Source organism: Chenopodium album, chromosome 27 (genome assembly GCF_948465745.1).
Source record: "Chenopodium album chromosome 27, dcCheAlbu1.1, whole genome shotgun sequence".
Lineage (NCBI taxonomy): Eukaryota > Viridiplantae > Streptophyta > Magnoliopsida > Caryophyllales > Amaranthaceae > Chenopodium > Chenopodium album.
The window spans coordinates 22,959,473-22,978,903 of NC_137860.1; the positions used below are offsets into that span (position 1 = coordinate 22,959,473).

Sequence of the window (19,431 nt, forward strand, 5' to 3'; positions counted from 1 at the left end):
TTTTGAACCGAAACCCATTTTAGAACCGACCCAGTTTAACCCAAACTGATTATGATCCGAACCAATTACGACCCGTCCTGATTAAGACCCGAACTGTTTTTAACCGAAACCCACATTAAACGGGCTAAACCCGTTTTCAAACCGACCCGATTAAACCCAAATTGATTATGACCCGAACCGACTAGAACCCGACCCGATAAGGACCCGATCCGAATAGAAACTGCAATTACGAAAACTAAACCGAACTGACCCGATAATTTTCAAAACCGACCCAAAACTGACCCGCTAATTATTTCAACCCGTTATAAACCGACCCGTTATAACCTGAAACTGATAAACCCAACCCAAACCCGAACTGTTTACCCGAATTGACACCCATAACTATTGCCACTTGAAAAACAGCAAGACATACATGAATGAAAAACTTCATTGTTTTGATACATAAACAAAGTCAATCTTTCTCTAAATCTTATCTCATATACTACTTACTAAACGACACTTTAAACCCTTATCTTTATATAATTATTATGTAATAATATACATATTATTTTCTAAAAAGAAGGATATATTATACGATTTTATAATAGTCAATTTAAGCCAGAAACTGAATTTGTCTTTTTTTATCAATTGTATTACATCATTATTCAAAAATTCCATCCACGTCAACTGACCGTAGAAATAATCTCTAAAAATTCAAAGTAAACGCGTTTAGCTGAAATCTTTGACGTTACGTCAATAGCTTAACACTACTATTATTCTTCCATGCACGTTAGTTCATGGCTAGCTATGCACCAAGCTCGATCTACTATATATACTATGCTTACCATAATCTATTTTGCATCAAAACTTAGCTTGCAATTTATAACAAAGATTTCATTTTTGATCACTTTGGCTCATTTTCGATTATTAAGCTTCTTATGGCTTCTGCAATGATCCAATTCTTTGCGATTTTCTCTGTCATTTTTCTCCTAACATGTGCTACTAATGCGCAACTTTCGCCTTCTTTTTACTCTAGTACATGCCCTAATCTCCAAGGTGTAGTACGTAATGCAATGAGACAAGCTGTATCTAAAGAACCGCGTATGGGAGCTTCTATACTTCGATTGTTCTTCCATGATTGTTTTGTAAACGTGAGTATTTAACTTATTATCTAACTATCTAAGAATGGTAGTCATTTAGATTTTGATTACAAAATAATCGTTGTATTTGTATATTTCTAATTTGTTTTTTTTCTTTGTATATAGGGTTGTGATGCATCCGTACTTCTTGATGATAGTGCTTCCTTCACCGGAGAAAAGAATGCATTTCCAAATCAAAATTCAATTAGAGGTTTCGAGGTTATTGATACTATAAAATCAAATGTAGAAGCAGCTTGTAGTGGAATAGTTTCATGTGCTGACATCTTAGCGCTTGCAGCTCGGGAGGGGGTGCTCTTGGTAAGTAATAATTATTAGTGTTCATATTGTTGAAAAAGTAAAATTACCTAGTAAAAAGGCGAGCTAGGATACAAGAAATATATGTACTCGTAGTACATATAATAATTCAAGTATCATACATTGAAAAGTAATTAACCTCTTTAATTTACATGATATGAAATTAAAAACTTAACATTTACAACTGTTAAATTATTATTGATCTTTGTTTGATTAATAACTCTTGTGTATAAGTGTAACTTTTTAAAAGACGAGGTTAATTGAGCTTAGACAACTATCCTTTTGTTTTCTTACATTTCGGATTAAGATTTGCATCATATTTTTATATATAAATCACCATTGCGAACCACTTAATTATTGCATTTTTTTTGGCTTAATAAAGATTTTTGTTATGAATAATTCTGTACGCACATTAAAAAATACAAACCATTTTCCCATTTAACCGACACTCAAGCTTCAACTCGAAGTCTCTTTACTTAACAAATTAGTCACATTATACCATATTAATATATAATGACCCACCATTATATATGTGTCCGATCAATCACATACTCGTTACATCAATTACATCAATTACATCAAAGTTTCTAATTATTGTTCATATATGACAAACTACGAATTATAAATACAATTATTATTCACAATTAGCAATAGTAGTCCAATAATAATAATTTATTAACTTTATGTATATAATCGCGCATTCGCACTAGAATTTTATGTGGAAAAACAAATACATTACCATTATGTATGATTAACAATATATTGTAACACTATTTATTAAATTATGCAATAATAATTATGTATGATTGATCATGCAGTTGGGAGGCCCTTCATGGACAGTACCATTAGGAAGAAGGGATGCAAGAACAGCTAGCCAAAGTACCGCCAATTCCAACCTCCCACCACCCACGGCCAACCTTAGCTCGTTGATCTCCTTATTCGCCGCCCAAGGCCTAAATGCCCGTGACATGACTGCCCTCTCCGGGGCCCACACTATTGGCCAAGCTCGATGCTCTAGCTTCCGGACACACATCTACAACGAAACCAACGTCAACCCTAACTTTGCCACATTACGTAAGAGAACATGTCCCGGTCCTGCCTCCGGTACAGGCGACAACAACCTAGCTCCACTCGACATCCTATCACCTAATCGATTCGACAATGGTTACTTCCAAGACCTATTGGTTAGACGTGGCCTTATGCACTCGGACCAGGAGTTATTCAATGGTGGATCACAAGATGCATTGGTTAGGTTATATAGCACCAATTTTCGGGCTTTTGCTAATGCAATGGTTAAGATGGGGAATATAAGTCCTCTTACTGGATCAAATGGAGAGATTAGGACAAATTTTAGGGTTATTAATTAAATATTCTTTTAAATTGATAGTTAAGAATAATAAGGTTCAAAATGGACCTATACGTAGACTGTAAGTTGTCATGTATGTCATCAAATTAAAGGTGGATATTTGCTTACGATTTGTAACCTTGAATTATGTATGCATCGTATGCAACTGTACATGTTCATCATATATTCATATGAAACATAAACATCGTAATAAATTAGAATTATTATCGTGAAGTATTTCATTAGCTTCGCCTATTTATTAAATTCTTATGGTCTCCAATGCCTTTATAAATAACTTTGAAATAATTATATTCAGTAACAAAAAAATAATTCAATAAAAAGAATTTAATTTAGTGAAATTTGTCCAGTTCAACAAAATAATTTCATTTTAATAAAATAAGTATAAATTGGAAAAAATTGGAACAAAATTTTTTAAAAAAAAAAAAAGTAATATGAAGCATAATAGAAAATCAATAAAAATAGTTTCAGTTACAATATTTTCATTTTAAAAAAATTAATTTCAATTTAATTAGTAAAATTAATTTCAATTCGGCAAATATAGGTAGAAGATAGCAGCATGTCTTACTAGTGCATTTATAGGTGCATGTATGTTTGGATGAAAATATAGAAATAATTTTTGGAATAACTTTTTAGTTTCATTTAAGTAATTTTATTTTTATTTTTATTTTTATTTTATAATTTCTCGAAAATAATTTTTTTATGTAGGATTAAATCTTTATATAATTGCACAGTCAATTAACGACAAGCCTCCAAACTCTTAATCCACAAATCCTATTAACTTCCCTATTTATAATTTTCTTTTTTTAACAAAAATAAAATTAAATAAATAAATAAATAATAATAATAATAATAATAATAATAATAATAATAATAATAATAATAACTATAACTTATCATAACTTCCTACATCAGCAAAATAATTTCCTCTAAATATACAATAATCTCCTCATATCATAACTTCCTATGTCAACACAAAACGGACTTACATTAATTTTATTGCAAGACAGTCAATTGAAGAGTAAGTTTAACAATTTTTATGATAACTTTAATCCCTTATATCTCCCGTCTTACAATAAAATTAACGTAAATTTGTCGTATATCGGACTTATTGTGTATTCCTTATGCTTTGATTTTGACATTATCTAGGTATTATGTCATGTAAATACATATCGAGATGGTTTTAACAAACAACAATTGAATTTGCTCTAATTCCTCTCGAACAAACCGGAAAAAAAAAAAAAAAAAAAAAAAAAAAAAAAAAAACCCATAAATTTGCTCTAAAAATTCTCCCCCTTCTCTCTAAAAACCAAAACCCCCGAATTTTTTACTTCTCTGCCGACGGTAGTTTAGCCTTTCTTCTAGGTAGCTAGTTTAATTAAGTTTGTCGGCTGCACCGTGTTTAAACGGAGGGTATTTGCTTCGGGTCAAACTAGAGAAGCAATCTTTGACGGTCTACTTCCAACGGGTTACTCCTAACGCCGCCGATTCTGGTTATTGTGTATAAGTTAACGTCGTCGGTAAAGGTAAAGTTGAGGGTTAAGGTTTTTGTTTTGGTCAAGTGAGGTCGGGCTTCAAGAGCAGAGGCTTTGGAGAACTCGACTTCATCGTCTCGCGGCTCACTCGTCACCGTTCTCTGGAGCCCTTCATTTGGTGGCAATAATAATGGGGTTTCCTTCGGTCGCCGGATTTCTCTTCTTCTTGGTATGGTTTTTTACTTTTGTGTGATTAAGGGGAAGCCTAGTGATTTAGTTTTCTGCTTTCCTTTGGTGTTTTAATCTGCTTTGTTTCAGTCTTTATGGCTAGCTTTGAGGAACTAAGGTTTATGTTGTGTATTTCACATGTTGAAGAGAATGATGTCTCTTCTCATGAGTTAGAGTTAATAGTTGGGCAGTTGGAGAATCCTTTTGGGATTCTAAATTTTGTTAAGACATTAAAAGATGAGGGAAACGTGTTTTACAAAATCAAATGGGGTCTACTATTGCAAAATACTCTCTTGCTCTTAAACTGTTGTCCTTTGCTTCGATCAGTTTGTAGTGAAGAGGATAAATTGATGTTTTCGGGCACTGATATGTCCCTTAATCTAAACTTGGGTGCTTGCTTCATCAAGGTAAAAGACGATGATAGAGTGGGTTAATTATGTTCAGCGGTTTATGTTTTGATACTACTAATGTGAAAGCCTACTTTAGAAGAGCGATTGCCGCGTTAGAGCTCAATAAACCAACCTTATCTTTCATGGACCTTGTGTAAGCCCTTTAAATAGATCCCAATAATAGTGAGTCTCAACAAAAACTAAAGGAGGTGATATCCTTATTGGGTTGGTCTCCGGTTTTTGTTGATGAGGCACTATCACGCAGTAACAAGAAAAGATGAGAAGTTTAGAGATTATGTTCGTTGTGGGAAGGAAGATAATGGTAGGAAGTTAAGAAAAAAAGGGAAAAAAAAGGAAGGAGATGGTTGTGATGATGGTTATCTTCGTAGGTGTACAGGTGTGAAAGACGACACCAAAATGGAAAAGGACGGTGATGGCAATTCTTTGGATTTGGATGGTAAAGTCAACCCTACCAACCAAAATCTTAGGCCCAACGTTATTGATAACAATATTGTTTTGAAGGGCACTTCAAAAACAAAAAACCCAAATCTGACAGGGTCAAGTTTTCGATTCTCAAGCCAGAGGCGAATTTATTCCTATTTGTATCTCACTCCAACAATGTATGGAGCGATTTTCAAAGGGCGAACAGTACAATACTTTGGTTCTCGCCAAAAGAATTTCATTACCATCCGAGTAGCCAATCCTTTGAAGAAGATGGATAGTGGTGAAAGTCAGGAAGTTTCTCCACCAATGGAGTTTAGTCATCCCCCCCCCCCCCCCCTTGTGGAAGGGCACGATAGGTGTAAAACAACTCAAGATTTGATGCAAAAAGATCCATCCACAGGTATGGCAGGTCACGAGTCATCATGTGAAGCTGCATCGGTACTCCTACCAATTTTGCCTGTTCTTCCCCTCTACAGACTACCGTTCACCCAAGAACTTCCTCCTCTGAAATATCATTGGGTTTTGTCTCGTCTTCCCGTCCCAATTTTAGAAGGAAATATGCCACTCTGCAAAGTAGGTCTCCGACATGTTTTACTAACTCTTTGTTTTGCAAGTTAAGCGGCTCTAAAAAAATAGCATCATGTCCCACCGAGTACACTTGGTTTCCTAAACGTAAGAAGCTATACGGTCCGACCCCCAATGTTCTATTGTGTAATTCTGCTTTTTTTACTTAGTTTAGGTTGTAATCATGCTTTTTATTTATAACACTCTTTGTTAAAAAAAATAAAAATAAAAAATAAATAAAAAAAATGAACCTACGACGCGAGCTGCCTAAATAATTCACAAGCTATCAAGACTAATTTTGGTATTATTGGGAGCAATAGGCATGTGTAATGAGGCCAATCAGGCCACAAACCCACCTATACTAGGCTTCCGTGTGTTTATTGTTTAGTATAGTGGTCCTAGCCCAGCACTTTGTACTTTCCCCTGTTGTTTACGTGCATAAAATCTTTTATTTTCTTGTACCATAATCAAAACCTAAAGATGAATTTTCCTCGATTAATATTGGAATGATAATCAGTAGTTACTAGCTTAAGGCCCGTGCCATGCACGGTAAGTCTAATCTTTTTAAGAAAATTAATTATATCTAATAAATAAAATAAAACATACAAATCAAATATACAGAAATTATAATGTCATAATCTACATTAATAGGCAAAGCAACAAATTATCTCAAAAATGGATTTTTTTTTTTAGTCTGCCCGAACTCGAAAATGTTTCAGGCGGGGATTGGTCAGGTCTAGTGGCCATATTAGTGAATACTTATTTTATAAATGCATTTTTAATAAACATAAAAAATCAATTTAACAACAAACTAAAATCTCCACTAAAATTATTAGAAAAAGTGCAAACATACACAAAATTACAAATAATATATCACCTTTATATCTAAAAAAAATCATTTGTTAAACACAACATTTATTTTATAGCTATACTATGCTTTATAAATCAATCTGTGATAGTATGTACGTATAGTAGTAAACTTTTATAAAACAAAATTATAATTAACTCGAATATATAGTTATATTGAATTGAAATAAAATATTAACTAGAGATATTTGAAAAACAAAAAATAAGTGAAGTTTTAAAGTAATTTCTTTTTTTTTTTGAAGACATTTAAAGTAATTTCTTTTTTTTTTTAAAGTAATTTCTTTAACATTTATTATATTAATCAATTTATTATAACCTTTTTTGGAAAAATCTAATAATACTCCATTTAAAAGATAGTTAAAAAGGAGTTGAATTTTTTTTTTTTTTTTTTTGAAAGAAGTTGAAGTAATTAGTTAGGTAAATGTATATAAAATAATTATGAACACCAAATGAAAAGAAATACATATTTTTCATAATGATAATATAAAAAATTTGAAATGATATAATTATAGAATCAAATATTAACAAAAAAAAAAGTTAAAAAGGAAAGGGGAGCTTTGGAGAGAAAAAACAACACCAGGGTTTAACACGTGTCTCTCCCGGAGTCTGTTATAGTATTAAGTTATTGATTGAATTGAAATTGAAATAAAATATTAACTACAGATATTTGAAAAAAAAAATAATAAGTGAAGTTTTAAAGTAATTTCTTTAAAATCTATTATATGAATCAATTTATTATAACCTTTTTGACAAAATCTCTCCATTTAAAAGATAGTTAAAAAGGAGTTGAATTTTTTTTTTTTTTTTTTTTTGAAAGAAGTTTTTTTTTCTTTTTGAAAGAAGTTTTTTTTTGAAAGAAGTTGAAATAATTATTTAGGTAAATGTATATAAAATAATAATGAACACCGAATAAAACGAAATATATATTTTTCATAAAGATAATATAAAGGATTTGAAATGGTGTAATTATAGAATCAAATATTAACAAAAAAAAGATTAAAAGGGAAGGGGGTTTTGGAGGGAAAAACAACACCAAGATGTGACACGTGCCACTCCCGGTGTCTGTTTTAGTATTAAGTTATTCATTAAAATGAATTAATCTTAACCGGGTCATGATATTGTACGGTTACTTACTCAGGGGTTACCTGTGTTAAAAATAGAGTATACAAATTAATTAAGAGTGAAAAAATTATACACTGCTCAAATCAATTAAGAAAATTACTTAAACATAGGATGTGATACTAATCACTGTCCTTAGGATATTATTAGCCCCCACTATAAGTGTTGTTGGAGATATGTGCTAATTTAACCCCAAGATAATCCTATTACTAGAACAAAAAACACAACAAATTTTTTGATCTCCATGAATGTTTAATATCTGAAGCAGAGGGAGAAGGGAAAAATAAATTAAACAGTCCAAATGAAACCTTGCATTGCCATCTATATTTATAGATAACAATGACAGTTATTTCTTTGATTTATAAAAACTGTGTGACATTATCTTATTCCAATAGATTTTTAAAAATAAATCTATAGTACTATATAAAGAGAAAGGACCTTTGGTTGATAAATTTTGCTTTTCCTAAAATACCCTTTTATGTTATAAAAATTACATTTTTACCAAAAATAAGTGCAATTGAAAAAAAAAAAAAAAAAAAAAAAAAAAAAAACTATCCTATCATAATTGATAACTACCCCTCTCATTTTTGTCTTTAAAGAAAACCTACTATAAAAACAAATAAATAAATAATTTAAAATAAAATTAAAAAAAAAATAATAATAAAAAAAAAACCATTTAACAAAAAAATCTATCTAAGAAAAAACAGAGAATTGATCTTGATAGATTACTTATATGCACACGCACAAATTTTCGTGCATCTCTTAGCTTGTAAACATAATTTGTCCGTTTTTAATGATAATGCCAATGCATCAGATCAAGTGTTAAGTGCTATCTATGACTTTAGATACTATATAAGTAGCTATATATATAAACTCACCTAGTATAACCCAAAATCAAAGTGTCCAATTCAATTAGTCACTTAAGCATGCACTTGAATATATCAGTACAATTCTTCCTCTTCTTACCATTTGGGACAATGTTCCCTTTGCTCATACAATTTAAGACTACTATAACAACTAACATACCTAACATACCGAATAACCCTTGAATAAGTAATCTCTAACCCTTTTGATTTACCCATGACCAAACGAGTAATGCCTGAATAAGTAACCCTATAATAAGCAACCCCTGAACAAATAAGTAACCCTTGAATATAAACCCCTGATCAAATGAGTAACCCCAAAATAAGTAACCCCTACAAGTAACCCCTAATTAACCTCCTATAAGTAACTCTGCCACACGAACGACACAGTGTGACATCCACATATAAAACTTTCCCGTAAACTTATAATGCGTGGTTAGTAGCTAAAATGATAGCAAGTTGTAAACATTTCGAGTTAAATGGGTCATGGTCTCATGGATGCAATGGTTTGCAAGGGCCAACTTTAGACGAGTTACATCAGGACAAGACAGTGTTGACTTTAAAAGAGGTTGGGTCACTAATAGATTAAAATGTATTCTGTTGGTTTGATATAAAGTCAAGTTCCCAATGGTTGGTCCAATATCAAGTACGAGTTTGTACAAATCAATATTACTACGTATATTGATATGTTTGGTTTAATTTCGGGTCAATTTCAAGTTACAAACAATCAGTTTCTTAGTTGTTTATTTCTTGCAGTTTTGGGTTGATAGGAGACCAATTATATGATTTATACTAAAAACCAACAATTCTATTGTGATTATTGTATATATAATTATCCAACAAGAGTTGGCTCAAGTGGTAAGCAGTTTAATTTGATGTCATTTAAGGGAGCTGAGGTCTCAAGGTCGAGCCTCACTGAATGCAGAAACTCTAGTTGAAAGACTCACCCACCATAAGCCAACTGTGCAACCTAGGTCGATTCCAAATGTAGTCAGAGTTAAACTCTGGTCAACTGGGTGGGGCAAACTCAAAAGTGTCATTGACTAGTGTGGGAGTAATTTAGACGGTATATCATGTCAAAAGTGTAAAGGGTCGACTAGAATTAACTCTAGCTTTAGTCTTTAAAAAGGAACTTTTGCCCTTGATAATATAATTAGTGATCAAGTATATTTTGCCATTTAGACATTATTATAAAGTTTTTATCTATTTTAAAATTATTAATAGTTTAGGGAAGTGAGTAAGATTGCCGAATTTCAAGCAAAATATAGCCATGCAATAATTTCAATGGATTTAAATACAAGTATCTTCTACTTTTTCTTATAGAAATGGTAGTGAAAAGTGATATACTAGTAGAGAGCATCGAATTCGAAGCTCAACTTAAATTATCACACAAATCAAGAAAAGAATATGGGAAAGAACGAAATGTCATCTGATCAAAATGTACACTCTCTATCCGATCCAGTATATTAGCCGTCATTTTGGCCAACTATTTTTGATCCCAAATATTCTCGTACTTTGTATACTTTTTGTACAATTTTAAGTTTACATTACTCTTTCCATACTAAATTTATAATCTAAATTTATTCTTGGAAAACTATAAATGCAACTCTAATGATGGACTGCATTGTCTGTATATGAGAAGATTAAAAAGGAAATACTAAGAACAATATCATTTTGGACGTTTTTCTTTGTTGATTAGGTTTAAATTATTTCCTAGATTACAATAATTTGGTTTAACATATTTTCCCTCATACAGAAATACACATCTAATCAAAATGTACTCATAATTTTTCTCCAAATTTTAAAGCAATTATTTTTATTATCAAAGTATTTACCCGACGTAAATATTTGTATTTCCAACGTTGACTTAATGTATTAATACTTGATATATGTAACAAATGATTGATTTTCACTATCTTATAACCACATGAAATCACCAAAGGTAAAAATAGTTTAGGTATGAATAGAGTAAAGTTCTATAGTATTTTGAAATCACAGATGGAGTAGAGTTCTTAATATTTTGAAATCACAGATGGAGTAGAGTTCTATAATATTTTGAAAATATATTACGAATTATGCACTTTGTATGTATACAAGGTTAAGGGTTGGAGTATACATCATATATAATAGTTTATTCTTTAATAGGTACTAATTAAAATTGGTTCAATTAAATAAATAAGTTTCAAAATTCATTTTGACACATTTACATGCAATGAATTCTCTCGTTGACTTTTAATGCATCCGTCTTTAAAGAGATTCAATAGCCTCATATAATTTTCGAGCTTTAAGATTTTTGTAAAATCTTTGGAGCGAAAGTTCTCATAAATATTACACGTAGTACATGCTTCCAAACCATGACAAAATAATCGTGTCAGAATGCAATTTGAACAATTATTTAAGGAAAACAAAATTTTCCAACAACAAAAAACTATATACGTAGTAAAAAAAATTTATATAAAAACAAATACTAAATAATTATTCATCAATATAAATAACACAAATAATTCACATTCTTCCTATGAATTATTATAAAATATGATATTGTCAAACTTTAGAGAAGAAGTTTAGAGTAAATGTTTTCTGTATGTATTACGATATTCACAAGGTATATATATACAACCTAGGAGAAGAGAATAGGGCTTAACATCGGCCCAATAGCTAAATACAATATAAGGTCTAACACCCCCCCTCAAGTTGGAGCATGCAAATCACAAATGCCCAACTTGCCAAGTAAATACATGAATTGACTTTTACTCAAAGCCTTGGTGAAAATATCCGCTAATTGGTCCGTTGTCTTCACATAAGACGGACTAATGATACCATCCTGAATTGCATCACGAAGATAATAACAATCCACCTCAATGTGCTTGGTACGCTCATGAAACACCGGATTTTTCGCAATATACAAAGCAGATTGATTATCACAAAACAAACTCATAGCACGAGGATGCGAGACACCCAAACTCAGAAGAAGAGCCTTCAACCATTTCAACTCATCGGTGGTCTTAGACATTGAGCGGAATTCGGCCTCCGAAGAAGACTTAGCCACAGTGTCCTGTTTCTTAGTTTTCCAGGATATGGGAGAAGCACCAAGAAACACCACCCAACCAGTGATAGAACGGCGCGACAAAGGACAACCCGCCCAATCGGAATCGCACCAACCTGTAATATGTAAGTCACAAGCGGAACCCAAAAGAATTCCCTGACCAGGACATCCCTTCAAGTACCGGACTGTACGAAGAGCCGCTTCCCAATGATCCTGGCGCGGTTGTTGCATAAATTGAGACAAAATATGCACCGCGTATGCCAAATCCGGTCTAGTAAAGGACAAATAAATCAGACGACCCACGAGTCGCCGATACTGCTCTGGATCAGAGAAGAAAGATGACTCTGATGTCGCCAGGGAATGATTCTGCTCAATAGGGGTACCGGCCGGACGTGCCCCAAGTAAACCAGACTCTGCTATAATATCAAGAGTATATTTCCGTTGACACAAAAATATGCCTTCCGGACTACGTGCAACCTCAATACCCAGAAAATACTTCAACAAACCCAAATCTTTCATATGAAAACAGTCACTCAAATATGATTTGAATTGTGAGATAGTAGAAGAGTCATTACCGGCAATGATTAAGTCATCAACATACACCAAAACACTAAGCTGTATAGATCCAGTTTGCAGAGTAAATAGAGAGTAGTCAGAATATGATTGCAGAAAACCGTACCTTTTCAGAGAGGTGGCTAACTTAGAGAACCAACATCTAGGTGCTTGGCGGAGGCCATACAAAGACTTTTGAAGGCGAAAGACCGAATCAGAACTAGAAGTATGGAAGCCCGGGGGTGGTTTCATATAGACTTCCTCATCAAGATCACCATGGAGAAAGGCATTATGAACGTCCATTTGATGGAGTTCCCAATTCTTTGCCGCAGCAATAGCTAAGAATGCACGAACCGTGACCATTTTAGCAACCGGGGCAAATGTCTCATTGTAGTCAATACCTTCAACCTGATGATTGCCAAATATAACAAGACGAGCTTTTAACCGCTCAACCGTGCCATCAGAGTTATGTTTCACCTTATAAACCCACCTGCATCCGAGAGCTTTCTTCCCCGGAGGTAAGGTGGCCACAACCCAAGTCTCATTATCTTCCAATGCAGAGATTTCTTTGTGCATAGCTTCCCTCCACCCCTCATGTTGCATAGCCTCTTTGAAATTACGAGGCTCCACTGCCGTATCAATAGCTGCAATAAAGACACGATGGCGCATAGAAAATTTGTCACAATTCACAAAGTGTGCTAAAGGATAGGGAGTACCTGAGGAGCTCGGAGAAGACGATGAACTTGGAGAGATAGATGGACCGGGAAGAGAAATAGTATGTGCGACGTAGTCACGATGCCAACGAGGAGGATGTCTGTCGCGTTGATCACGGCTCAAACCAAGCGAGGAAGCAGAGAGAGAACTCGGAACAGCATTGGGGCTGCTGTCCGTAGTACTGGCAGCAGCAGCAGACTGCACCGCGGTGTTGCTGCGGGCAGCAGTCTCTGCCGCAGGTGGACTGCGGGCAGAACTGGTTGCCGCGGTGGAGCTGCGGTCCAGGCTGCCAACAGCAGCAGTAGAGGCAGTTTCGGCAGCAGTAGGAGGAGAGTCAGCAGCAGTAGTGGGGGCAGCAGGGCTGTGCACTTCGCTGGGAGGCCCGGGATCAAGGGTAGCCTCACCAACCTCAAGAATATGTTCAAGATCATCTAAAAAATCAACGTCAACCCCTACATTGTCATTAGACATATGATTCGTACCAACTTGACTATCATCCGCAAAAGGAAATTCACTCTCAAAAAATTTGACATCACGAGAAACAAAAATGTCACCCGACTCCAAATCATACACCTTCCATCCCTTCTTACCGTGAGGATAACCCACAAACACACACTTCCGACTACGAGGAGCAAACTTGTCACCCTTCGCCTTTTGATTATGGACAAAACAAAGACACCCAAAAACCTTTAATTCATCAAAATTAGGTGCAACACCAAATAGTGTTTCAAAAGGAGTCTTATTAGCCAAGACACGAGAAGGAGTACGATTAATTAAATAAACCGCCCCAAGGACACACTCACCCCAAAAACTAACCGGCAAATTGCCTTGAAACATTAGTGCACGACTGACATTTAAAATATGCTGATGCTTACGTTCCACCCTACCATTTTGTTGTGGTGTACCAACACAAGAGCTTTGAAAAATAATGCCACGTTCATCAAAATACGGAATTAGGTGTTTAAATTCCGTACCATTATCACTCCGCACACATTTCACAGTCACTTCAAATTGGCATTTAATCATAGCAAAGAAAGAGCAAAATGAAGAATAAACCTCAGTTTTATCATTCAACAAATAAACCCATACGCCTCTTGAAAAATCGTCAACAATAGTCAAAAAATAGTGAGCACCACAACTAGAAGGTGTCTTATATGGCCCCCACAAATCACAATGTATTAATTCAAAAATACGACTAGCTCTACTATCACTATCAGGAAAGCTATCTCGAGTTTGTTTAGCTTGTGGACAAATATCACATGCTTTATTCAAAATTTTGCTACTAGAACTAGCACTAACTGCAGGAACTAACTTGACAATTCTATCCGACGGATGTCCCAAACGACGATGCCAGAGCTCAAATGTAGACACCTCTCGATCCGTCACCGCACATACTTTGGGAAGACGCCGGAAATAGTAGAGTCCATCTATCCGTTCACCGCCTCCAATCAGGCTCCCCGAATGTTGGTCCTGTATAGCACACAAAGAATCAGTGAAACGCACAAAACAATGTGAATCATCAATCATTTTAGAGACCGAAATTAAATTGCAATTTAATTTCGGAACAAAAAGAACATTTTCAAGAATAATGCAATCTGTTAATGGCACTCGTCCCATCTTCGTAGCCATAGCATGTGCACCATCAGGTAACCCAACAGGACACGGAGAAATATCAGTCACATTCATCAAAGAGTGTTCATCCCCCGTAACATGGTGAGACGCACCAGTGTCGACAATCCAATATGGAGAAAAATACTCACCGATCATTTTCTCCTGTTGATTATTAACCATATTCAAAAGGAGGCGAACATGCTCGGGTTTAAATTCGGAGAGAGCAGAAATAGTATCATTCGAAAGTAGGGGAGAGGAGTCACCAGAGCAACCCACGGCATTAGCACGCACCGGGGGTTTGCTCGAGGTTGAAGCAGCAGTGGCAGCAGTGGTCGAGGCAGGACCTTTAGGGGCAGGCAGCAGAGCACCCTGCTGTCCCGAGGAAGTAGCAGCAGCAGAGGATGGAGCACGGCCCTTCCTACCATATTTCTCCAGCCACCAGTCAGGGTAGCCATGGAGCACAAAGCAACCCACGTTGTCATGACCAGGCCGCTTGCAATGAGTACAATAAAGCGTCGATTTGTCCACTCTATTGAAATTGGTCGATTGAATTTGTCGACGATCCGAGGGCAGAGCAAACACATGAGCATCTTCACGTGTCATAGAGGTATGAGATTGGGCAATACTCCTTGAGCGCTCCTCTTGAAGAAGTGCTTGATAGGCACGCTCAATAGTAGCAGGGGGCTGCTGCGAGAGAAGGTTTGTGCGAACCATAGCATACTTGCTATCATCAATCCCGACCAGAAATTGATGCAATATTTCCTCCTCCCTGTCCCTCTCGTATGCAGCAGCAACATCACAAGAACAAGAGCCACACTTGCAGCCATGTGGGGGTTTAAGGCGTAAAAGATCATCAAAATAACCCATTAATTGGGTGTAATATTCCTCGACAGTCATAGTGGGCAATTGCTTGCAATTTGTAATTGCTGCCCTCAATTGTTGCAAGCGAGGTCCACTTGCTTCACAGTAGCGTTTGTCTAGGTACTCCCACAGTCGTCTGGCGTCTTCAAAATATGGAATAGATGCAGCAACTTTCGGCTCCATAGCCCTCAAAATCCAAGACACCAACATTGAATTAACCGTATCCCAATCGAGCATTTTCTTTTTCTCTGTGGGTTTGGAGATAGTACCATCAACAAACCCGAATTTACGCCGAGATTTCAAGGACAAAGACATAGCCCTGGACCATGGTAGGTAGTTCTCACCCTTCAAGATTACGTGAGAAATTAAGTTTCCGGGTTGATCACCCGATCCAAGATAAAAGGGAGAAGCAGGATCGATCTTGTTGTCGTCCCCCATTGTCGATTGTCAATAGAGTAGATTAGAGTTTAGAGTTTTAGAGATTAGTGAAAAAAAAATTTAGAGTTTTAGGGTTTAGATTGATTTTGGCTCCGATACCATGTCAAACTTTAGAGAAGAAGTTTAGAGTAAATGTTTTCTGTATGTATTACGATATTCACAAGGTATATATATACAACCTAGGAGAAGAGAATAGGGCTTAACATCGGCCCAATAGCTAAATACAATATAAGGTCTAACAGATATTTTCCTAACAAACAAATTACTCCCCTTCACACAAAAAAATAACAAATTAATTTAATAAGAGAAAAACAATGAAAAATTGACAAGATATAATAGGGCCTTCCAATAACAGCTTTCACGTGAATTAATTTTAGCAAAAAACAATATGTAATAAAACCATAAATTGCCGACAATCCATTAAACAGACAAAAAGGGCTAACAATTGTTTACAGGAAACATACGCGTCTTTGCATTCTGTCTTTTACTACTATACTCTACTAAATACACAATTTCTTTCGCTTTCTCTAATTAAATTCCATTCGTTTTTTTTCATATTTTGTTTTTTGGCATTTTATTTGTCATGAAATATACACCGTTCCCTTCAAAATTCCCTAAAAGTATGATTGGGTTGAAGTCCCTTTTGTTACCATCACCTATTATCTTCAACTCAAAAAATAATAATAATAATAATAAATACATAAATAAATATATAAATAAATAAATAATTGAACCCGTAATATAATATGGATGAGCGTATATATAGCAATGTGAAGGTACATTTAATGATACAGTATACATTCGTTCAATTTAGCACATCGATCCCAATGCAATGATACATGACTAGGGGACTGGGGACATACAGTACACCCGAATGTGTAATAAAAAAAATGTTGTATATGTATATAGTATAAAATAATACTTGTAGAAAAGAATCACGGAAATTATAAAGTTTGAGATTAGCTAGCTTTAAGCTGCCATCTATATATGATCATGAAATAAAGTTTTTTCTCCAGCTGTACTTGTTATATATAGAGTTGCCATATAAAGCTATTTTCTCTACATTTATAATATAGAAACTACTTCAATGTTTCTAGTAAGTTGAAGAGTGTAATTAATAACCTTTCCAAATTTAATAAAACTAGTAATTAATCTAGCTTTATTAATATATGATGGGTTCATCATCAATGTACTTCATAGCTAGAATATCTTTTCTATGGCTACTTATTTGTGCCAACATTATCAATGCTCAACTTACGCCGAATTTCTACGCAAGAAGTTGCCCCAAGCTTCACAACGTTGTACGTACTACAATGGCTCAAGCGGTTGCTAGGGAACCGCGTATTGGTGCCTCTATTCTTCGTTTGTTCTTCCATGATTGCTTCGTAAATGTGAGTATTATACCCTTCGATACATGTATTGTATATATGATGATATTCAATACGAGTAACAAATTTTGATATTGGTCACACATTTTTATCATTAACCATTTATGTATTTATACAATTTTACAATAATATTGGTTGTTGGTTATATATTTCAGGGTTGTGACGGGTCGGTTTTACTAGAAGACACGCCAGCCTTTAAAGGAGAGAAGAATGCCTATGCAAATCAAAATTCATTGAAGGGTTTTAAATTGATTGATATAATCAAAAAGAATGTGGAAGCTAAATGTAAGAATACAGTGTCTTGTTCTGACATTCTTGCTCTTGCAGCACGAGATGGAGTTGTTTTGGTAAGTAATTTGATTGCTACTTGACTCGATTTGTCAATCACTGTTAACATTCGGATTTAGTTGTCATATTGTCTCAACTGTTCATAATAATAATTTGATGATAAGATGTGTCGATACAAAATTTGTTGATAAGATGTGTTGATATGACTAATTGATTGGTTTGATTCATTCTTTTTGTTTTCCCATCACATCATTCAAGTGGTTTTATTACAAAAAATTTTTAAAAAAAAAAAAATTAAAAAAATGAGAATTATGTTAATTGGCTATGAACATCCAAATTTATTAAATCCTCCTATTTTAGGACACTCCGATCCATAATTTATTTTTGTAGGATTTCATAAGATAAGTGGTTTTGTTTATAATATGTAAATGTTTTTTGAATTTTTAATAAGGTATAGTCTACTATTAATATCACATTTTGGACAATTTTGGTATTTTAATAAGTTTTTAAAAAAATCAAGATTACTTTATAAAGACTGACAAAAGTTGAGGTTTTACAAAAAAAAATTATTTCTATATAAGGCAATAGAATTAGGTAGTAGAATTAGTATTAGGTTAGAGTACTCTCATTAAAGAAAATGACAATTGTTGTATGTATGTAGTGTCCTTACATACAAAGAGATAAAAGTGGAAAATATATTTATATGCATTAGTATATGATATACTACTATAACATTCGTTATACTGATTTACGTAAATTTTACAAGTATCATACATTCTAAAATTAATGTCAATTTACGAAGTATATTAATGATTAGATGCAATTTATTGAGCATATCATTACTCAATATTCATTTTTATTTTTATTTGATTGAATAAAAAAACATAATTTATATTTTTATATGGACTTGAATATAATTATTTTTGAAATTGTAAATATAGTTGGGTGGCCCTAGATGGACGGTACCACTAGGAAGGAGAGACGCAAGATTTGCAAGCTTTAGCGCAGCAAATGCCAACCTTCCACCACCAACAGCCAACCTTGCAACCCTTATCTCCATCTTTGCCTCCAAGAACTTAACTGCCCGCGACATGACCGCCCTAAGCGGGGCCCACACCATCGGCATGGCACGGTGCTCATCGTACCGGTCCCATATCTACAATGAGGCCAACAATATTAATGCTGGATTCGTCACTGCCAGGATGAGCACTTGCCCGTCCGTAGGAGGGGATGATAACTTAGCCCCTCTTGACATGAACTCCCCGAACCATTTCGACAATAGCTATTTTCGGAACCTCATGGCTAGGCAAGGGCTACTACATTCGGACCAAGAGTTGTTCAATGGTGGATCACAAGACGCTTGGGTTAGGCTTTATGCTAAGAGTAACTATGCTTTGGCTCAGGATTTTACTGCTGCAATGATTAAAATGGGGAATATTAGTCCACTTACTGGATTTAATGGTGAGATTAGAAGGCATTGTAGGTTTGTTAATTGATAATAATTCATTATCATATCGAGTTGATTTGTATCATTGTATGTATGTATATGATAGGCTCGCTCATTGAAGAACAAATGTATGTTAAACTAAACATGCATATTTTTTTGTTTGTTATTTTTTTATAAGAATTGATTTTACACCCTTGATTTCAGGTTAATCATAAAGTAGGGTGAGCACATAATTTCAGGGGAAAAGTGTAGTTAGTTTCACAAATAAGCAATGTATGTATGAACTCCGATCCCTATGTTTTCCTCTAATTGTATGGAAAAAGCTACACATACATTCATTG

At 34.5% G+C, this 19,431-nt stretch overlaps 3 protein-coding genes across 3 annotated transcripts; 2 read left to right on the plus strand and 1 right to left on the minus strand.

Moving 5' to 3' along the window:
* Nucleotides 1–872: 872 nt before the first annotated feature.
* Nucleotides 873–3,047, plus strand: LOC145619351 (peroxidase P7-like). The gene is made up of 3 exons (XM_081674027.1): nucleotides 873–1,130; nucleotides 1,245–1,436; nucleotides 2,252–3,047. The coding sequence occupies exons 1-3, from the start codon at nucleotides 918–920 to the stop codon at nucleotides 2,798–2,800; spliced, it is 954 nt and encodes a 317-aa protein (XP_081530153.1). The 5' UTR covers nucleotides 873–917; the 3' UTR covers nucleotides 2,801–3,047.
* An 11,046-nt stretch (nucleotides 3,048–14,093) lies between these two features.
* LOC145621144 (uncharacterized) lies at nucleotides 14,094–16,123 on the minus strand. The gene is made up of 2 exons (XM_081675874.1): nucleotides 14,818–16,123; nucleotides 14,094–14,527 (listed from the first exon to the last, which is right to left on the minus strand). The coding sequence occupies exons 1-2, from the start codon at nucleotides 15,965–15,967 to the stop codon at nucleotides 14,493–14,495; spliced, it is 1,185 nt and encodes a 394-aa protein (XP_081532000.1). The 5' UTR covers nucleotides 15,968–16,123; the 3' UTR covers nucleotides 14,094–14,492.
* Nucleotides 16,124–16,797: 674 nt separating this feature from the next.
* LOC145619080 (peroxidase P7-like) lies at nucleotides 16,798–19,217 on the plus strand. The gene is made up of 3 exons (XM_081673679.1): nucleotides 16,798–17,358; nucleotides 17,511–17,702; nucleotides 18,585–19,217. The coding sequence occupies exons 1-3, from the start codon at nucleotides 17,137–17,139 to the stop codon at nucleotides 19,137–19,139; spliced, it is 969 nt and encodes a 322-aa protein (XP_081529805.1). The 5' UTR covers nucleotides 16,798–17,136; the 3' UTR covers nucleotides 19,140–19,217.
* Nucleotides 19,218–19,431: the final 214 nt, after the last annotated feature.

What these genes read in the sequence shown, in the direction of transcription:
- LOC145619080 (XM_081673679.1), top strand. Translation starts at nt 17,137, where the DNA reads ATGATGGGTTCATCATCAATGTACTTCATAGCTAGAATATCTTTTCTA. An exon ending in TCCATGATTGCTTCGTAAAT is followed by an intron (nt 17,359 to 17,510) that starts GTGAGTATTATA and finishes TATATATTTCAG; the next exon opens with GGTTGTGACGGGTCGGTTTT. An exon ending in CACGAGATGGAGTTGTTTTG is followed by an intron (nt 17,703 to 18,584) that starts GTAAGTAATTTG and finishes TTGTAAATATAG; the next exon opens with TTGGGTGGCCCTAGATGGAC.
- LOC145619351 (XM_081674027.1), top strand. Translation starts at nt 918, where the DNA reads ATGGCTTCTGCAATGATCCAATTCTTTGCGATTTTCTCTGTCATTTTT. An exon ending in TCCATGATTGTTTTGTAAAC is followed by an intron (nt 1,131 to 1,244) that starts GTGAGTATTTAA and finishes CTTTGTATATAG; the next exon opens with GGTTGTGATGCATCCGTACT. An exon ending in CTCGGGAGGGGGTGCTCTTG is followed by an intron (nt 1,437 to 2,251) that starts GTAAGTAATAAT and finishes TTGATCATGCAG; the next exon opens with TTGGGAGGCCCTTCATGGAC.
- LOC145621144 (XM_081675874.1), bottom strand. Translation starts at nt 15,967, where the DNA reads ATGGGGGACGACAACAAGATCGATCCTGCTTCTCCCTTTTATCTTGGA. An exon ending in TCAACAGGAGAAAATGATCG is followed by an intron (nt 14,528 to 14,817) that starts GTGAGTATTTTT and finishes TGTGCTATACAG; the next exon opens with GACCAACATTCGGGGAGCCT.